General features: G+C 40.5%; 1 protein-coding gene across 1 annotated transcript in view; it reads left to right on the top strand.

Annotated features, from left to right (window-relative positions):
- The window catches only part of Fam160a1 (family with sequence similarity 160 member A1), a 124531-nt gene that overhangs the window by 49248 nt on the left and 55587 nt on the right, over positions 1-19696 (top strand). The window contains exons 3-5 of the mRNA XM_021158436.2: positions 4008-4634; positions 12275-12433; positions 14292-14378. Coding sequence (XP_021014095.1) covers positions 4008-4634; positions 12275-12433; positions 14292-14378 — 873 coding nt within the window. The remainder of the gene's footprint in view (positions 1-4007; positions 4635-12274; positions 12434-14291; positions 14379-19696) is intronic.

Genomic DNA, 19696 nt, shown 5'->3' with positions numbered 1-19696 from the left:
GAATGGGAATGGGTGGGTAGGGAAGTGGGGGGCGCTATGGGGGACTTTTGGGATAGCATTGGAAATGTAATTGAGGAAAATATGTAATAAAAATATTAATAATTAAAAAAAAAAGAAAAAGAAAATGTTTACCAAGTATATTTTGTTTGGTTTTACTCTCTCCCCTACTATGACTCTTCCAGAATGCCTGCAGCTATGGTACACGTCCTAGCCGAGGTTTGCTTGAGTATGTCAGAGCAGACAGTGCCTGCAAGGGCCAGGCCTGCAGGAGGCACTGTAGGCAGCAGCCCCAGTGTTGAATTTCACCTCCCACCAGTCTAAGTTAGAGTCAGAATGGTGGGTAAAACTGGCAGCAGGCAGAGGACACAGGCACAAGAATGAGAGGGTTTGATGGCAGTGATGTGAAGACAGAGAACAAAGGGAAAGACAAGAAAAGCCCAGGTCACGTGGGGAGTCAGTCTGCAGCAACCTGGAGGACCTGGCCGCTTTGGATAGAAGCTCTTTGGCAGTTGGGTGCAGACTGAGTTCTACCAGGAACCTTGAAGGCTCCTGCTAGGGTAGGAGCCAGTCCTGAGTGTGGCCTCAGAGTCCACCTGAAAAGCAGGTCACTGTATGTCTGCTGGCAGGGACAGGAAGGAGAGGGAGCCTGCAAAGGCTCTACCCAGAGGAGAGGCAAGGCTCAGGATTGGTAACAACATGGACACAGAAGCAGTCAGCACTTGCTAAACGTGGGTGCTCAGTGACTCACACTCACACGTGTGTGTGTGTGCGTGCACACACACACACACACACACACAGAGAGAGAGAGAGAGAGAGAGAGAGAGAGAGAGAGAGAGAGAGAGAGAGAGAGAGGCATAATTAAAAAAAAAAAACTGGCCACACCGTTTATGTTCAGTTATAAAGTTCTCTGTTCTCTTCTCTCTCCCTCTCCCCTCTTTCCTTCCCTCTCGCAAACAGGGTCTCTTTATGTAGCCCTGGCTAGTTTAGAACTCACTGTGTAGTCTATGCCAGCCTTGAACTCACAGAGACCTGCCTGCCTGGCCTCCAAAGTGCTGGGGATTAAAGACATGGGCCAACACACCCAGCTCAGTTCTCTTTTAAAGGTGTTTCCTAATAGGACTGGGATTGTAGCTCCGTGGTAGAGTTCTTGAGTTGGAATCAATATTATGTATATGTATATATAATATATAACAATAGTAGGTATATATTATATATAAATGATATATTAACTATATACACATACATACATATATGCATATATAGGTTACTTAGTCTGAAGAAGTGATTTATGGTTGTATGAATTGTTTTGCTGTATATTATATACATATATTAGATGCACAATAAATATTTGCTTAAATATATGTGACATAAATATATATCCCTATTTATAAGTTTATATTATTTAGGCATTCTAGAGAACTGGACTTGCAATAATTGCTTTATCCCAGTATTGTCCTTCTCTTTTTATACATTAATACAAAATAACCTCTCTTATTTTGATCTTTTAGATTTACATTATAAATTCACAGGAAATTACAGGAAAGAACTAGTTGATCTTAAAACCTCATTTGTCTTTGTTCCCTTCTCTTCCTTCCCTCCCATTTTGATTTGTTAGACATGTCATCTATGCTAGTCTTGAACTTGTGATCCACTTTCCAAGTTAGGATGACAGGCATGTACTGCTATGCCCAACCTTGTTTGATTTTCTCAGAATGTTTGTGATTTATGCACATGAGTGTTTGCCTGCAAGTATGAAAGTTCATCTTGTGTGTGCCTGGGACCTGCACAGGCCAGGGAGGGGCTAGATCTGCTGCAACTGGAGTTAGAAGGCTGTGAGTTGCTATGTGGGTTTAGGAAACTGAATCTGGATCCTTTGCGAGAGCAGCCCGTGCTCCTAACTGATGAGCCGTCTCTCCAGCCCCTATGTTTGCTCTTTAGCAAATCACTTCATTAATATTTATATATAATTTGTGTGCGATAATATGATTCACTTACCTAACAGTAGGTATATTGTATGGTGATATATTTTGGTTATAATTTTCTTCTTCTTGACCATCTGGGTCAATGGTATTTTCATTTTTCCTTATTGGAAAAGAACAGTGACACAAACATTTTAGGCATTTTCCCTCAAATCAGATTAACAAGTCAATGGGTAAGAACAAATTCACAGCTGTTACTGCTTACTGCCAGATTATGTTTTTTCAGAAAGACCAAGGTGGCTCGGCATAGCACTACCCATATATAAAGCAGTCCCGGTTTTAGACAGTTTACACGGTGAGCAGAGTGAGAAGTGTAAATGCGTTTTACCCGGAGGTCTAGCTGTAAAAACAACTCTCACGAGCAGACTCAACACATGGACTTGGAAATCATAGCACCAACAGAGCTCTAGCTGATTTGTCCTTCAGAATGTAGAACCTTCAAGTTAGGGACTTTAGGGATTGGAGGATGTGTGGTGTTGTTGAAGAAAAACCCCTTAGAACCAGTTTGTCACTGTGTTCCTCCCTGTAGATGTTCTCAAAACCCAGAGCCAAAGCTCAGTAGGCCTGTGGGGATTCTGCAGCATCCTGGAAGGTGCTGTCTGGTGGTATGTAACAAAGAGAATGTGCAGTGTCTGCCATGTGGCCACCAGTCAGTGGGCCATGGATCATTTGGGTGACCGCTGAAGAAATGCCCTTTCTCATGAAAAAAGTGTCAACTCAAAAGTTTTAGGGTCACTTTTCTCCTTGTGACACAGTATTACCAGATTTATGGTGGAAACTGATAGAGATCATTGCTAGCATGGAAATGTGTTCACCATGTCAGGATATAGTTACCTGGTCTATACAGATTCTCCTTCCTCGCTTCTGACAGGAGAGAAATGGAGACCTTTCCCTGAGAACTAATTTCCCTTATTGCTCATGCATGCTGACATGGCATTGTGTATCTGCCAGCTTCCCCCAACAACTCTAAAAAACCTGTTACCTAAATACAGAACATGTAACAACACATGCTAGACCTGGGCCAGGAGGGAACCGCCAAAGGCAGACATTGCATTATATGTTATTAAGAAAGGCAAAGAAAAACAAAGATAGAGATGTTGATAAAAGGCCAGATGGTTTGTAAACTGCCGCATGGCATATTTTGAAGGGAGTAAATCGAGTGGGATCATCATGGATATCTCATGTCATGAAGGCAATGAAAATTAAGATATAAAATAGCTTCACTTTCAAGTGCCCATGTACACACATCAGTGGGCACAGTGAGGTTGGAAGCTGCAGATTCCAGCAGAGGGAAGAAAGAGAACTAGATCAAGGGTGTGGCTTGACCTTTACAGATGCTGAATACAGATGTATTTATCTTAGCCATGTTTAGGTGGCATCTGATTCTGTTTCATTAGCTACTTTTATCACCATGTCCAAAACTTCCTTATCACTCCAAAGTTCAGGAGTTTATTTTGTAATTGATTATCTTGGAGAGATCCTTATTTATTCATTTATTTAGCTTGAAGAATGATATTTCAAACCCTTCAGATGTTGGTGTTTGTGTTTATGCCTTCTGTTAGAGTCAATTCTATGTATGCTAGGCCTACAGTTTCTCAATTCCCATTTATTGCTCCTATTCCTATGTTGTGTGTGGTTGAAGGGGGTATCCCTCTAGGTGGAGAAGTGAGGCATAGTGTTTGTGAACAGCATGTAAGGAGTTACATTGCTCTGATGAAGTCTTCAGAACAACTGCACTATGGGAGAAAGCCAGGTTTCCTTTTACTTGTTTTATGCATTTGAAACTTAAGAGGCCGTGTTGTATTAAACAGTTTAAGGGGAAAGTGTCTTGTTATCTCTTTGAATATAAAAGTAATTATTAGTTTTGCTCTTTTTTTGCTTTTTTTTTAATCCTTTACATTATTGAAATATTTGATAAATATATTGTATCCAATGGCTTCTTTTTTTTTTTCCTGTGAATTTGGTAAAGCAAGTGGTGAAGTGTTTTGGAGATTATGATGGTAAATGGCAGTGTTTGGTGTATTTCAGGTTGTGAAAATCTTAGAGAAGCATGACCCCTTGAAGAACACCCAGGCAAAATATGGGTCCATCCCCCCAGATGAGGCCAGTGCTGTGCAGAACTATGTAGAACACATGCTTTTCCTGCTAATCGAAGAACAAGCCAAGGATGCTGCGATGGGGCCAATCCTGGAATTTGTGGTCTGCGAGAACATCATGGAAAAGCTCTTCCTTTGGAGCTTGAGACGAGAATTCACTGATGAAACCAAACTTGAGCAGCTAAAGATGTATGAGATGCTGGTCACCCAGTCCTACCAGCCTCTGCTGCACCACAAGCCCATCCTGAAGCCCCTCATGATGTTGCTGAGCTCCTGTTCGGGGACAGCCACTCCAGCTGTGGAGGGAAAGCTAGTTGTCCTGCTCAATCAGCTCTGCTCCATCCTTGCCAAAGATCCATCCATCCTGGAACTCTTCTTCCACACTAGTGAGGACCAAGGGGCTGCCAATTTCCTCATTTTCTCTCTTCTGATACCCTTCATTCATCGAGAGGGCACAGTAGGCCAGCAAGCAAGAGATGCTTTGCTATTTATCATGTCTCTCTCTGCTGAGAACAGCATGGTGGCCAATCACATTGTGGAAAATACCTACTTCTGTCCCGTAAGTCCCTCTCCTTGGTGTGCTTCCCCCTCCCTCCTACCCCCTCCTCTTGTGTGCCAAGAGTGTATGCTTTTGTTCCATTTGCTCCAAGTTGTACCTTCTGTGGCAAGGTGTAGAGGAACATGCTTGGAGGCAGCAGAGCTACCCAAGTTTCAGTGCTAAAATTTGGCTAAGCAGCGACAGCCCCAAATACCGCTCTAGACTCTCTTCCGTTTCCCAATTCATCTTCGTTGTGTTATGCAGAGAGGTTGATTATACTTGCACTTTTAAAATTCATAGCCTTCCAGATTGACTCTGCTCCACTGACTCGAGGCATGAGGTAAGACCCCTCACAGCTAGTTTCCAAATTAATTTGTTTCTCAGCAAGATAATGACTGTTAGTTGTAGGTCTAAAGCATCAATTTTATTTTAAAAATGAATGCATATTTGCAGTGAAAAAAGTTCTCCACTTTGTATAGTTTGTATAGTCCATGGTATGGAAACAAAGTGGTGTATATTAGAGGTGCCCAGTCACACCAGGAAAAGATGTGATCAGTATGGAATTTTGGGGGGGGTTCATATTCTCTGAGTGATTTCAGTGTTTTACTGGTTGGGCAATAGCTAGCAATACTTTCTAAGTTGGGTGAACACTTCTATTATCTATTCTTTTTATTAGTCTTTATACTGTAGCCTTAAGTATGTGAGATAGTTTGTAGATTCTTGGTGAGTTTTGTTGGAAAAGGCAAGACAGGTTGCTATGAGTCGATAAGATTTTGTTGTTGTTGTTAGCTAATACCATATGGGTGATTTTAGATCAGGAGAACATTCCCTAAAGGACATTTAGAAATGTGTATTTGTGTGTGTGTGTGTGTGTGTGTGTGTGTGTGTGCCTGTCTGTGTGTCTGACTCCTTTGCATGGGGCTATGAGGTTAGTGAGGAGGCGTTCACCCACAGTCAGTGTTCACAGACTGTACTAACAATACCAAGTGCAGGTGAGAATGTGGAAATAGGAATTTATATTAATTACTGCTGGGGATGCAAATTGGTGCAGCTACTTTGGAAGACAGTTTGAGAGTTTCCTTTTTTTTTAAAAAAAAAAGGTGGTTTATTTATTTATTCATTTTCATGTGTATGGGTATTTTGCCTACATGGATGTATGTGCATGTATGTAGTGCCTGTACAGGTCAAAAGACAGCATTTGATCCTCTGGAACTGAAGCTATAGAGGGTTGTGAATCACTGTGCATTCTGAGAATTGAACCCAGGTCCTCTGGAAGAGCATTCAGTGTTCTTAACCATTGAGCCATCTTTCTAGTCCAACAGTTTCTTATGAAACATGCTCTCATCATACAGTCCATCACTTGCTTCACTTGGTATTACAGTAAGGAATTAAAACTTCTGTCCGCACAAAAACCTGAACATGGTTGTTTCTAGCTTCTTTATTCATAGTTTTTAATTGTAGAAGCAACCAAGATGTCCTTCAGTATGTGAATAAAAACTGATCCACCCAGATATTGAAAATATTGCTCAACTAAATGAAATGAGCTTTCAAATCATGACTAGACCACAGGAACGGTAAACACGTACTGCCAAGCAGAGAGAAGGCAGTCTGAGAAGGCTGTGCACTGTCTGGGTCCACCAGAGGATACGGCATCAGTAAAAAGAGGAGCATCTCCTAAAGCCGGCAGGCAAACGCTTGGTTCTTAGGGGAGTGAGGATACTCTCCGTGGTACTGTTAGTGTGGGCACATGCCTGTGTCTCCGTGGTACTGTTAGTGTGGGCACATGCCCGTGTGTCTGTCCAAGGCCACAGAATGGACAGCAGAAGTAGATTCTAATTTAAACTGTGTACTTTGTGTGATTATAATGTGCCCAAGTGTTTCAAGATATGGAAAAGACAAGGACGTCTCAGGATATAGATAGATATGCTAACCGAGGAAAGCAGTATAGCAATGGTTCCTAGCATCGAATATTTGCCTTCTTTATGGTCCTGAAGCTTTCCTTATAGACATTGGCACAGGATGCTCATTTAGTTGAATAGCGATTTAATGAAAATAAAAGATGAAATATATGAAACAGAACATAATCAGACTACGTGTATTAGCATGTGTCTATATCTACATATGTGAAGACTAACAAATCTAAAACATGTTGCATAATGATATAAGTAGCAAAGTTCTACCTACCATGTTAGCATTTACATAAACTTTACATAAAGCTTAGAATGGTGCCTACCATTTTTGGGGTGGGCACATACATAAAGTAAAACATAAATATAGTTAAAGTAAAGAAAAAGAAGAATAAGAATAATGTGTTTTAGCTTCAAGACTGCAGTGTGTCTTGGGGATGATGGGAGGAAGAAAGTGGTATTGGGAGTGGAGTAGAATTTGTCTGTTGGCCTTGTGGATTGACTGATCCTCACAAATGTTGATTGACTGATCCTAGATCCTCACACAGCACTCTACCACTCAGCCATACACCCCAGCTGGTTTTAAAAACCTGCAGAGTGCTCTGAAAAAAACTATAGCAAAATGATAAAATTTGTAAGTATTACTGATGATTTTCAATTCTATTATTTTCTGATTATCTGTAATAGTTCATAACTTAAACATTCAAGTGCATTGGGAGAAGAATGGGGCGTGGTTTTAGTGTTTAAATTTCCATTAACTGTGTTTAAGCTGATTTCAGTAATTGTTGCTTTTACAAAAATGTGTTTTAAAACATTGTACAGTTCATTTAAATTAGAGGAAAAACAACATTGCCAGCTGACCTCATTTGGTAGAATAGAAGACAAGTTTCTGTTGTTAGATTACCCCTCAGGATAGAGCCCATAATTTCATTTATACTCAGTTTTCCATAATTACATGTGACAACATAATTAAAATTAAAAAAGGCCCCTTTATGTTGCAGATAAAAGCATATGCTATTAACCAACCAGCTAAGGGCCACAATTGACAAAAAGCTTTCTCTAATTAGTATGATTGTCAAAGTGTGTTAGCATCAGCCTGTTGGAAGAGTAATCACTCTCTTAGCAAACTGGACCTCGTTTGGAAACCTGTATCTTCAAACTTGATAGAAAGTGCTCGCTGCTCTGTCATCTCTTTGGTTCTCAAGAGAGAAAGAGAATACAGTTACCCTAGCAATCTGGTACCAACAAATGGTGGGCACTAAATGATCCTGTCTCTTGTTTTGCTTTTTTTTTTTAACCAAATGTTGATGATTACATTTAGATCATTGTCTCATCTTGGCAAAGTCTAGTATGCATAGATCAGGCCTTGCAAATCAGAGCAGGTGACCTTTAGGTACAGAGCCACAGGTAGGAAGTTAATCATCCCATATCCAAAACGTATGAGGCTTTTTATTTTGGCAAGTTGTATCAAATGCTCTCTACCAGGTGTTTTGCTGCTAGCTTCCAACCAAAGCCATCTGCTAAACGTCTTTGTATCTGCTAAAATTAACCGAGTACCATGGGATGTTTAAGAATTGACCTTGACTTGCTCAGTGCTGTGTGCATGGCTTGTCTGTCTTCCACTACCATGTGAAAACTATTGCTCTAATCCTGCCTGTGTCCTTGTCTTTAACCCTTACAATAGCTCAGCTCATTTAAGTTTATAGAGTTTAATAACTACCCGTTAATGGCAGAATCCAGCTCAAAACCACATTGGGTTGATACTAAAGCTGCTGGTTGTAGCTTTACCACACCAGACTGTCAAGAAGTTAATGGTTTTCACTGCTGTTGTCATATGGCCCTATATGGTGATCTATCCATTCTTTCTTTTTTCTTTTCTTTTTGTGCATGCATGTGTGTGTATGTGCTTCCATGTGTGGATATATATATATATATATATATATATATATATATATATATAATGTATGGAGGTACTTACATATGCATACACATACATATATACATATGCACACACATATTTGGGTGCATGTGTGTGTGTGTGTGTGTGCCCACACACTTGTACCTGAGGCTGAGGTCAGATTTCTTCCTTGATCACCTATGTTATCCATTGAGACAGAGTCTTTCAGTTGAAGCTACATAGTGCCATTTTAGCTGGTCTGGATATCTAGCTTGCTCTAGGGATTCCCTGTCTCTACTTTCTGAGCACTGGGATTACAGTCACATCTTGGCTTTTATGTGGTGCTGGGGATTAGGAGTCTGGTCCTCTTGCTTGTCCAGCAAGAACTTTACCTGCTGAGTCATCTCCCTAGCCCATGATAATTTCACTTAAGGATACTTTTGGGAGAAGATAAGTGAAAAGTACTTGGTTAATATTTAATGTATTGAGAATAAACATAATGTTTTACAGTTTTGTGGTATGAATCAATAAAAGGCTAAAAGAGTACATTTTATTTTTAATCACCTGTTGAATGCAGATATATGTGCATTTTATAATTTAGTTTTCAAGTTACATAGTGAAATTTAAAAATAAATCACTTTTGATGGTAGTTCTTGAACCTGAAAACAAAACAAAAGAAACAAACAAAACCCACCTACATATCTCTGTGTGCCTCCTTTTGTCCCTGGTCCTGCTCCCTTGGTACTCTCTGTATTCTTGAAGTGGTCTTCCTTGTGACCTTTATCAGCTTGGAGACTGGCCTCTGTCTCCCCTGGCCTGACTTGTTCCCTCTTTAAGCACCAACCTTGCTATGTATGGCCCATAGCCCATGTTCTAAAAATGTGTAGAATGTGTGTAAATGAGCCTTGGGAGGGAATACAGTTGTCAATAGCTGTGAACACACACACACACACACACACACACACACTCCTGTCTCTTAAGAATATGTAATGCCTTTTATTTTGCAGAATATTTTTCTCTTATTCTGTTTGCCACTCTGAGGAAGATAATGTCTATTAACTAGCCCTATCTTCTGGTGGCAGGAACATGGTGGGGACACCTACCCTCCCAGCTGTCAGTTCTGCATGGGGTGTGTCTTCAGTCTGGGCAGGATTCCTCCTGTTCACATCTTAGCCATGCCCTTTTAGAATACTCACTTAAAAAGTGAATATTAGGTATGTATTATTTTTAATTACTGTCACTGGTGTATGTAATTTGAAAATTAATGTTGCTGTAATTATATTGATATACTGAATAGTTATTCCCAGCTTTTTAGTCAGACAAATTAAGCTTGTCTTTATGAATTCATCTTCAGAGCCTCAAAGTGGTTAAGAAACCAGGAGAACACAGAATTAAAGTCTTTGTTCTGTGGTTAATTTAGCATGAGTTAGCAAATGTAATTGATTTTTAAAATGTAGCATCGAGATTAGACTTCTCTTCTAGGGGACTTTTGGCCTCCATATGCTTTTGCCAGAGGTTTCTGATTTATAATAGACAACTCATTTGGGTCTCATTCAAAACTAGTATTAAAGTGATTTGTCGAGGTATGTTGACAACGAATTGAATACTTTAAGTAGAAGATATTTTCCTTGGGGACCACAGATGCCCTGATTTTTAAAAATATAAAGGATCTCTCCTGCTCACAGTTGTGTTTCCTACGCTTAGCACCTGACCTGAAATTAAGTAGTCAGGCTTTTTTATTAATGAGTGAATTAATATATGGGTGGATGAAGGTTTCTAGGAAACAGAACAAAGATCTATCTATCTATCTATCTATCTTTGTCTCTAGTGTTGCTATGGTCCATCTGTTTCACTGTCCTTTATTGTACAGCATGGGCTCTGGTACCACCTTAACTCTTATCAGTTTCTCTGATGGCTTCCTCTTATTTCTTTGTGCTAAGACCTATCGTGTTTTATCATTGAATTCATTGTGTTAGTCTCGGAAGATCACACCAAAGACTCAATATACCCGACTCTAGTGCCCTCTTCAGCAGTCTAGACAACACTTCTGAAACCAGTTCCCATATTTCGCCCCCTACCCTCAAGTTTGAGTGAAGCACCTTTGTTTATCAGCAGCATCCTAGTTTTCTTATCCTGCATTTTCGATGTTTCTGACACTGTTGTAATTCCTTGTTTGTCTTTTGATGGACTGGGAGATCAGTGGAGTGTGTCACTGTTTCTTTTCTGGGCCTGACTCAGAATACCTTCTCGAATGCTTTCATCCGTTTGAGTAAATTCAGGGTCTGTGCTAGAACGGTGTCTTTTGGAGCTGACTTAGTTTTCTGCCATTCTTTAATTACATATGTCTTTATTTTGTATCCACCTGTAAGTGTCCATGTGTGGGCATGCCAATGTCATGGTGTGGTGTGGAAGTCAGACAACAATTTCCTGAAGAGAGTTTTCTCCCTTCACCATGTGGGTCCCGGGAATGCATCTCAGGTACAGGGCACCCTTACCTCTGTGCCATCTTTCTGGCCTTATAGATGGCTTCTTATGTATAGTCCATACTATGCTATACATTTGCTAAGTCAGAATATCTGAGACGCTGCATAACTAGCATCCCTTCCCAAGTGGGAAGCCCCATGCCCTGTGAAATTTACTGCTTCTGCAATCCTCTGTTCTGTAAGTGCGCAACATGAAGTATGATCTTTTTCCATACTTATCTTTTAAAGATATATATATATTTATATTAAATATTATTTATGCTATATGTTATATAACATATATAATATATTAATCATAATATCTAATATATTATATTAATTATATATCATATCATATTATATAAATATATAGATATAAATATGTAGATAGATAAAATATGAACATAAATAACATATACTAACATATAAACATAGTTACATGTTATATATGATATATATATGTATGTGTATATATGTATACATACATACACAGATATATATTTACTTATTTTACATCTCAACCTCAGTTTTCTCTCCCTTCTTTCCTCCCAGTCTCTTCTCACTCACCTCCCTGAATACTTGAAGTTCTTCACCTCACTCGTCCCGCCCAAATATTGTCAGTATAGTTTTAAGAGCTGGGTACAAAGGTGACAAGTAAATTTCAGGTTCTGGCTTTAAACCAGCTGTCTTGGTGAAGCCATCCTCATCCACGCTTATGAGAGACTCTGCTGGCATGGAACATCACCTTGGTCCAGACCTTGGTCACATAGCTGAGTGACCGCCATCCACACCCCCTTCTTTCCTCTGTCAAACTGTTTGTGATGGTTGAAGGAAATAATATATGTGAAAGTTTTCTAACACATAAACTGCTAGTAAGTTTCACTCAGACCCATTAACATGCAGACAGTTTGTCTCATAACACTACCCAGCGTCCCTGCGTGTTAGTAGGGACCTCCTGCATCGGGGCTGCCTCCCATGGACTAGAATCTGCACTGGCGTTCTCTCTATTGGCACTCACCAAATTGCTCTGTACTGTATTTCTAACCAGTTTGTCCTGTCCCTGAACTTCTTGGGTATGAGAGTCACATTTCATTCATCTTTGTGTTTTGCCTTCTCACTTGCTGTGCTCCCAACTCATACTGGTGCTTGGCATAAAAGATGAGTCACCCCCACCAACCTCTTGACTAATAGCTAAGTAGCTCCGCATTTGCCTTGCTGTCCGCCGGGTTAGCCTTCCTAGTTCACCCACGGGTTTAACCTCTCCTTGCTAGTTGATAGCTCCTCACATTAATAATCCCTTACTACTCAGAGTTCGGTCTTTGGGCCGAACCATAGGCATCCTTATAACCGTGAGCTTCAGACGAGATGGCTTTGCTTTTTTTGTTTCCGAATCAGGTGCTTGCAACGGGACTCAGTGGCCTGTACTCTTCGCTGCCCACAAAGCTGGAAGAGAAGGGTGAGGACTGGCACTGCCTTCTGAAGGACGACTGGCTCCTGCTGCCTGCCCTCGTGCAGTTCATGAACTCGCTGGAGTTCTGTAACGCAGTCATCCAGGTACTGCAGCCCAGAAGCCATCGTGGACTTCTGGACTCAAGCCTTGAGGGTGTGTCTGTGTGTGTGTGGGAGGGGGGGAGTGTGTGTGTATAAGACCCTCCACTATTCCGATTTCTTCAAAATTAACCCTTTGCTATTTTTGGGAAGTGCTTATGGATAATGATGCTCTGCTTGAATCCCGTGGAGTACACTGAAATGAGTGAAAACGTTTGGTAGGCTTCTGAAAAGTTCCAATTGAGAACAAATGAAAAGATTTTATTTTCTCTATAAAAAGTGTTATTCTGTTTTGATTATCCACTTACCCATCAAAAATAAGTTCAGTGGCTGGCTCATTAAATAGATATTTTTAGGCTGCTTAAGTACTCCAAATTATAACACTTTTACTTCAAGGTCTTCCTGGGAGCTTACAAAGGAAAACACTTTATTTTGCTTAATGGTGCACACTACATAAAGAATATTGTTATCCCAATTGAATTTGGAAGAAGTTAACAATCTTCTTAGCTACACAAATTAAATTTGCTTTGAAATTGGCTCGCTTTAGGGGAAAAACCAGCCACTGAACTCTTGTGTATCTGGCTTTTTGATTAGATTTTTTTTTTTTATCTTCAAATTTCTTGTTACTGTTTTCAATAAAAATCCAATTTTATATATGTTTAAGGGTATAGTAAGTTTTCATCAAAAATTTCTTCTATGTAGCATAAGTGTTACCTTTATATTAGATTTATTAAGAAATCAGGTTTGTTTTATGGTGATTTTTATAGGGTGAAAAATGTTACTTATAATCTGTTTATCCACCAAATAAAGAAACAGCGTCTGCAGGAAAGTGAAAGCAAATTACTTTAGTTCCCATCTCATTTTTATTGCTAAGTCAAAGGAAGTTTTATTTGTATTTAAGATAAATGGATTACATTTTAAATTATTTTCCCTTTAATATTATAGTCTATCAACATTTTCTGCAGAAATGTATGGAAATAAAAATGATGGAGCTACTATTAGCTCCTCTTCAGCTCTATGGAGAGAGACTCAGTAATTTGAGCAGCTAGCCTTACTTCCTAGAAATTGCTTTTTACTTTATGTTTGATTGAGTCTCTCTCTCTCTCTCTTTCTCTCTCTCTCTCTCTCTCACACACACACACACACATACACATTAAAGCTGCTTCTTTGGGCATGGTGAAGAACAGGGAAATTATATATTAATTTCAAATTAAAAGCAAACATTATTTTAAACCATTTTAATAATGTTTTAGGGTTAGGAAACCCCTGAAAGTATAAAATATATTAGTAAAGGTTTGTCCATGTTACTTATATTTTGAAAACCAATTTTGAGAAGTAACACCAGCAATGTTTCCTGTTTTTGAACAACTGTCCACTTTTTATGAGAATATTTTACAGAACCTTTCTTCCCTAAATATCAGAAGAATCAGAAAATGTATCTTCAAAGTTCTCTGTTAGAAAAATAAGTGTATTTAATTATTCTTTTCTATAGTTACACTCTTTTTTAAAAGGTAGTACCAGGTAGATATAGAGTCTAGAAGAAGTTAAGGGGCAAAAATTATACTTTATAATTTATTCATTTTTAACTTATAAATATTTATGCATACTCAGTCTATTCATTGTCTGTCTTGTTCAACTCAACTTTAAAATGAACATCTTTTCTATAGCTGGAAGTATAATTTTAGCTGTTTATACTGTAATAGATATTTTTAAAAAAATCACATCATTGTGTGGTCTGAAGAATGACTTTATAAGTGGAGCTTTGCCCAAATGCAGGGTTTCTTTTTGAATGTAAGATGAAGACAGAACTGTTTGGTTTTGAGGCACCATAGAAAGTGAGCCCTGTCATCTGCTTCTGTCTCAGGTGGCTCACCCCTTGATCCGCACTCAGCTCGTCAGCTACATTTACAATGGATTTTTGGTACCAGTATTGGCTCCTGCACTCCATAAGGTCAGTGATTGGCTAAGGTCATCTGTCTGTTCATAGTATGAGGGAGGCAGAGCAAAGAAAACACTGTATAATTGAGTCAGCAGTGGATATAGCCTTAATTTTCTTCTTGTTCCACCCAAAGTTCTTAGTCGTCTCAAACATGGGACTTAAAAATATCCGTAGTATAAGTTAGATGGGATCCATTTGGGGCAGTGGAATGTCAAGTTGGACAGTCTACAGGAGAGGTGACACATGGTCTTTGACTCTGGGATCGACTTCAGTTCCTGAGTGGGGCTGCTGTGAATGTTCTGTTAAGCTGTCCTGTGAGGTGCATATTTCATAGAGAGTGTATGGGATCGGGGAGGGCAGAGGTAGCGCCGGGGCCACAGCTTTATCATCTCCTTAATAGAACATGATTTTCTATTACAATTTTGCGACAGCAAAAATTAGAGTGAAGCCATGGTAAGGTTCCACCAAAGGTTGGCAACACTCTGCATGCCCATGGCTCTTATTTCATAGTTAATAAACCAACTGATATCTTTTCCATTGTAAGTCATTATGAGATACCCACAGACCTAGAATCCTAATTTTAAAGAGTCTTTTTCCCTGTTTGAGAGAGAAGCAAGAATTAATTCATAATGTGGCTTGGACAAAATGCCCTTCTTTCTGTATGTTTAAATTACATTTAATGTGCTCTTATTTTATAAAGTTAAAAACCCTGGATTGTAGCAGTGCTGAAGGGTTGCAGTATGTGCTGCGGGATGTCTGGCTCAGAGCAGCCAGGCTCAGTGAGACTGTTGCTCTCTTGCTGTTTAGTGCTCTTTTTGTTCAGTGGATACATTTTGTGAAACAAACTGTACTTGGTCTGATACATAGTTTCCTCAAGTTATTTTAGTGTTTTATAGATGCGGAGAGACCAAGTCTGTGGAATTAAAGCTGTCTTGGGAAATGCAGGGCATACGATTAGAGAACTCACACTGTCTGTGTTTCTGTGCTCTCCTTCTGTTGGCCAGTATTCTGCTGTTCAGGATGTGTCTGCTTTGGGGGTCTCTGAATCTGTATGGGGAAGAGCTCTCCTTTTCAGTGGAATCCAGTGGAGCTACTGAAAGTCTTAGCTGTGATTACAGACTCCCGTGTGTAGTCTTTCTTCCTTGTTTATTCCCTAATTATCCCTCACACACTTGCCAAAACTAAGTCATGCTATTTATCACTATTGTATTCTCCACAGTATTTTGTTATTATAATTAGTTAATATACTTTAATGTTATAGGTGCTGATGGAAATTCTTTTTGCATATTAATGGGATATCAAGTGAAGTTTTGATACACATACAGATTAATGTAATGTTAAGGTCAAGTTAAACATATTTATCTTCCCAAACACTTACCAGTTCTTCATGGTGAAAACTCTCCTTGGAACTTTCTAATAGTATAGCACATCTGGTTATCTGTAGACACCCTGCTGTGCGCTGGACCAGCAGAGCACCTTGCTGGGATCTCTCTGTGGCTTAGCACAGTGAGTTCTATAACTGAGCTGGGCTCACAGAGGCATTGTGAAGAGCACTGTATCTCAATTCTTCACAGCACTTAGGAACGACTGAGGAACTGAGGCATGGGCCACGCATGTTCAACATCCAAAACCACAGCACCTCTGAGGGTAATGCTCCTGTATGTTTTGTTCTCTGGGATACGCCCATTGCTGAGTATGGACATCTCCTTAGACTTAAGAAGTATGAAAAACCAAACCAACCAACCAACCAATCAACCGAAGAACAGCACACAATGGAATGTTTAGGAATGAATGTGCCAGCAGAACACCGACAGTTGTCACCCTTTCAGACAGTACTTTATAAGGGAGTGATTTTAAACAGCACTGTGTATACATCACCTGACTCTATTCTTAGTTATGTCCGTAACTTAAAATTGGAGATTTTAAAGCCATCGAAGTTAATACATGTTTATTTTTAAAAGTCCATATAGTATAGAATACATGAGATGAAAAGTGGATGTTACTGTATTGGATTTTAATTTGCAACTCCCTAATTAAGATTCTTTAATTTTTATCTGTTAGTGACAATTCTTCTCCAGATATTTCCATTTAGTGTCCAGAGAGACCAAAGACTGATTGTTCTCTATTTTTCTTACATTCTCCATTTTTATGTGTTTGTTCCTGTTTTTAACACTGATAATTGCAAGGGTTAGGGACACCCTGCCCTTTACCTCTGGCTCTCTCAGTGACAGCTGACAGGTGCCTGTCGTAGATCCTAGAGATCAGGGACAGACACTCAGAGCAGGTCAGAGCTGGATGTATCTTGAGAGGCTCCCAGTGGGAGCACTCTAACTTCCTACACCTCCCCCTTGGGTGCTTAAAGGGCTACTTCAAGTCCTGGCTCAGGCCTGCTACAGACATTCCTATTGTGTTTTGCAAACTTCACATCTGCTTCCCTGACAGAAGGGCCTTGGTCAGTCTTCTAAATAAAATTCCTTTCTTTGTGTACTCCCTCACCTAAATCATGCATAACTTTTTAGTTACCTGCCATGCACGTAGGCAGCTTATAAAGGAGAGCTCATTCTCTCTGTCTCATACATAATACAAATGGATTTATGCTGAAAATTTTTCCCCATTACGATCAATATATTTCAGCAGCATTTCTTAACCAGAGATTAAGCATTGCAAAACCTAAGGAAGGGACTGGGGCGATGGCTCAGTGAATGAAGTGCCTTCCATTTAAGGATACAGATCTGAGTTAGATCCCCACAAATCCACATTGAAAAGCCAGGCTCCGTATTTTGTATCTTGACTCCCCATGCTGCGGGGACAATGTGGGGCTGCGGCAGGTGGAGACAGGAGGATCTTGGGAGTTCTTTGGCCAGCTGTCCTATTTGAATCAGTGAGCTTCAGATTTAGTGACAACATCTGTATCAGGGAGGGAAGGAAAAAAGGGAGGAAAGACATTTGACACTGACCCCTAGCTTATACACATGGATGTACACACCTCCACCTACTCTAATAAGTAACACATCAGATGCACACCACATCCCACCTGCATACACACTCACAACCTGTGAGTAGGAAAAGTGGGGCGGGTATGTAGGCTGATAGTGGGCATCTCTGCAGTTGCTCCTCACTGCTGCAGATAGGTGTGGACTCCACTCACGAGCTTACTCTCATACTGTCTTCATCCAACACTGAGGTGTGGCCATTTATTCTTCAGGGTTAGTGCAAGGCTCACGGGGTTCTTTTTAAAGGCTGCAGGACTTTCTTCCACAGTCATGTGCAAGTGGAACACATGGGGAAAGCTCTGGGCCTGGGAGTAGACTTGGGTTCAATCTCTAGGTTGAGTAATAAAGGTGACTTAGAAAGCCCTAAACACAAGGTTTTTATCAATTCATTTGACAAACCATCCAACCTTGCTGAGTGCATTTGGTGTCTGGTCCTGCCTGAACTATCTCAAGGTTGTTGATTTTTAACTTACCTGTGTTAGTATTTGTATGTTCTGTGGAGAAAATACTAATATACCTAGTTTAGGGTGCTAGCTCAGACCTTCTGGGGATTTTATATAAGAACATGGCCGATAAATATATCATTCTTCTAAAAAAGTTTTTAAATTCCTAAATACATATAGCCTCCAGAGTTTGGAATAAGAGATGGGAAGCCCACTTTGGACATTTTGGGAAAGAGTTGATTTTTACAGATAGGTTGAACATGCTTTTGTAAAAGTCATATTAAAGAAAATGTTATTGATAGATGAAGTAAGCAAATAAATTCAGCTGCAGATATGTCTATAGTCATTCAAGCTGGTTGGTTCTATTTTACTTTAGAGCAAAGGGTACGTTGTCTGCTTCTCATGGGTCTGCCCGGTTAATTTGTCCAAGCTAATATTCAAAGCTGAGCGCTCATTGGTTAGTTGCACTAGCCTGCCTTCTCAGAGAAGCAGAAGTGAAGGAAGGATTAAACAAACAGGGATTGTACTTCAAGGAGCAAGGCAAGAAGGCACTTAGGGACAAAAGTGTCAACCCTGTAGCTTACATCACCTGTCACAGTGTCAGAGGGAGAGACGTGGAGCTTTTATCTGGAAGTGACACATGTCTTTCCATTCCTATTTCATCCTGTGAAGGCAAGCAAGGCCTCAGGTCACACTACCCTCAGAGGGAAGTGTCCTTCTGCGGTTTTATCAGAAGAGATGTTTAGGATGTGAATATTTGCCCTAGTGACTGTCATTCATATGTCAGGGTCCCAGTAAGAACAGGTGGTCCTCAGATTGTGCTGTCAGGCGAGCTGAGGAGCTAAAGAGGTTTTGAGAGGGCAACATTTCAGTGCTTTGGTGCTGTGTCAGAAACCACGCTTAGAGCTGGACTTAACAGCAGCCATTGGTTGTTAGGGTGAGTCACCACCTGCACAGTGCCACAGTCCGGCTCTAGGGCGTGGGCCTCAACTGAGATCATTACTGTGACCAGGGCCTGAGCATTTGGGGCTGCCTGAGCATCTCTCTCTCCTCTGTGCCTCTTCCTTTCTATACAGGTATAGCTGGGGCTTCTCCCAAGGAGGCAGCCTTGGTTATTTGGGTTTCTGTACTAGTCAAGGTCTCAGCACTCTAGAGCATGGAGGTTCTGAAGCCTCCAAGTGTGCACGGTAGAAGTGACCAGTGTCTTAGGGACCTGGGACAGAGTCACTCCTGTTTACTCTCATTGTTCACATGTTACAGAGCTGGATATGGAACCTGTCACTTGATTCAAGAGCATAAGGGAATCTGTGGCAAGTTCACTGTGACCATAACAGTGATCTCTCTCTCCCCCCCTCAGTCTCTCTGTCTATCTCTTTCTCTGTCTCTGTCTCTCCCCCCTCTCTGTCTCTATCTCTATCTCTGTCTCTCTGTCTCTGTCTCTGTCTCTCTCTCTCTCTGTCTCTCTCTCTCTCTCTCTCTGTGTGTGTGTGTGTGTGTGTGTGTGTGTGTGTGTGTGTGTGTAAAGAGTCAGGGGCAAGGGGCTGTGTAGAAAGTGCCTGCTATAGAAGCTGTGGACCTCAGTCTAAAGCAAGCAACTCCGAGAAATAAAGTTGGGACAAACTCGGAAACTTCACCCATTCCAGTCTACCAGTCTCCTGCTAGAATCATATTGGCTAAACTCGTGTGGTAACCAAACATTCCAGAGAACAGAGGACATGGTGGCCCACACAGACCCACAGGGCTATGGGACTGGATCTGAAGGTAAATACAGATGAGTGTGAGTCTCCTGAACTCCCAGCTCCCAGTGTCAGCACCTGAGAGCCTTCCTTAGGAGGAAGCTAGCACCTGTCATGTGTGACTGTACTCTGTGCTCAAGTAGATTTCACCTTAAAAT

This window comes from Mus caroli, chromosome 3, assembly GCF_900094665.2.
Source record: "Mus caroli chromosome 3, CAROLI_EIJ_v1.1, whole genome shotgun sequence".
NCBI classification, from domain to species: domain Eukaryota; kingdom Metazoa; phylum Chordata; class Mammalia; order Rodentia; family Muridae; genus Mus; species Mus caroli.
The sequence above is the reverse complement of the archived record's forward strand: the minus strand, read 5'-3'. Positions and strand labels throughout refer to the sequence as shown.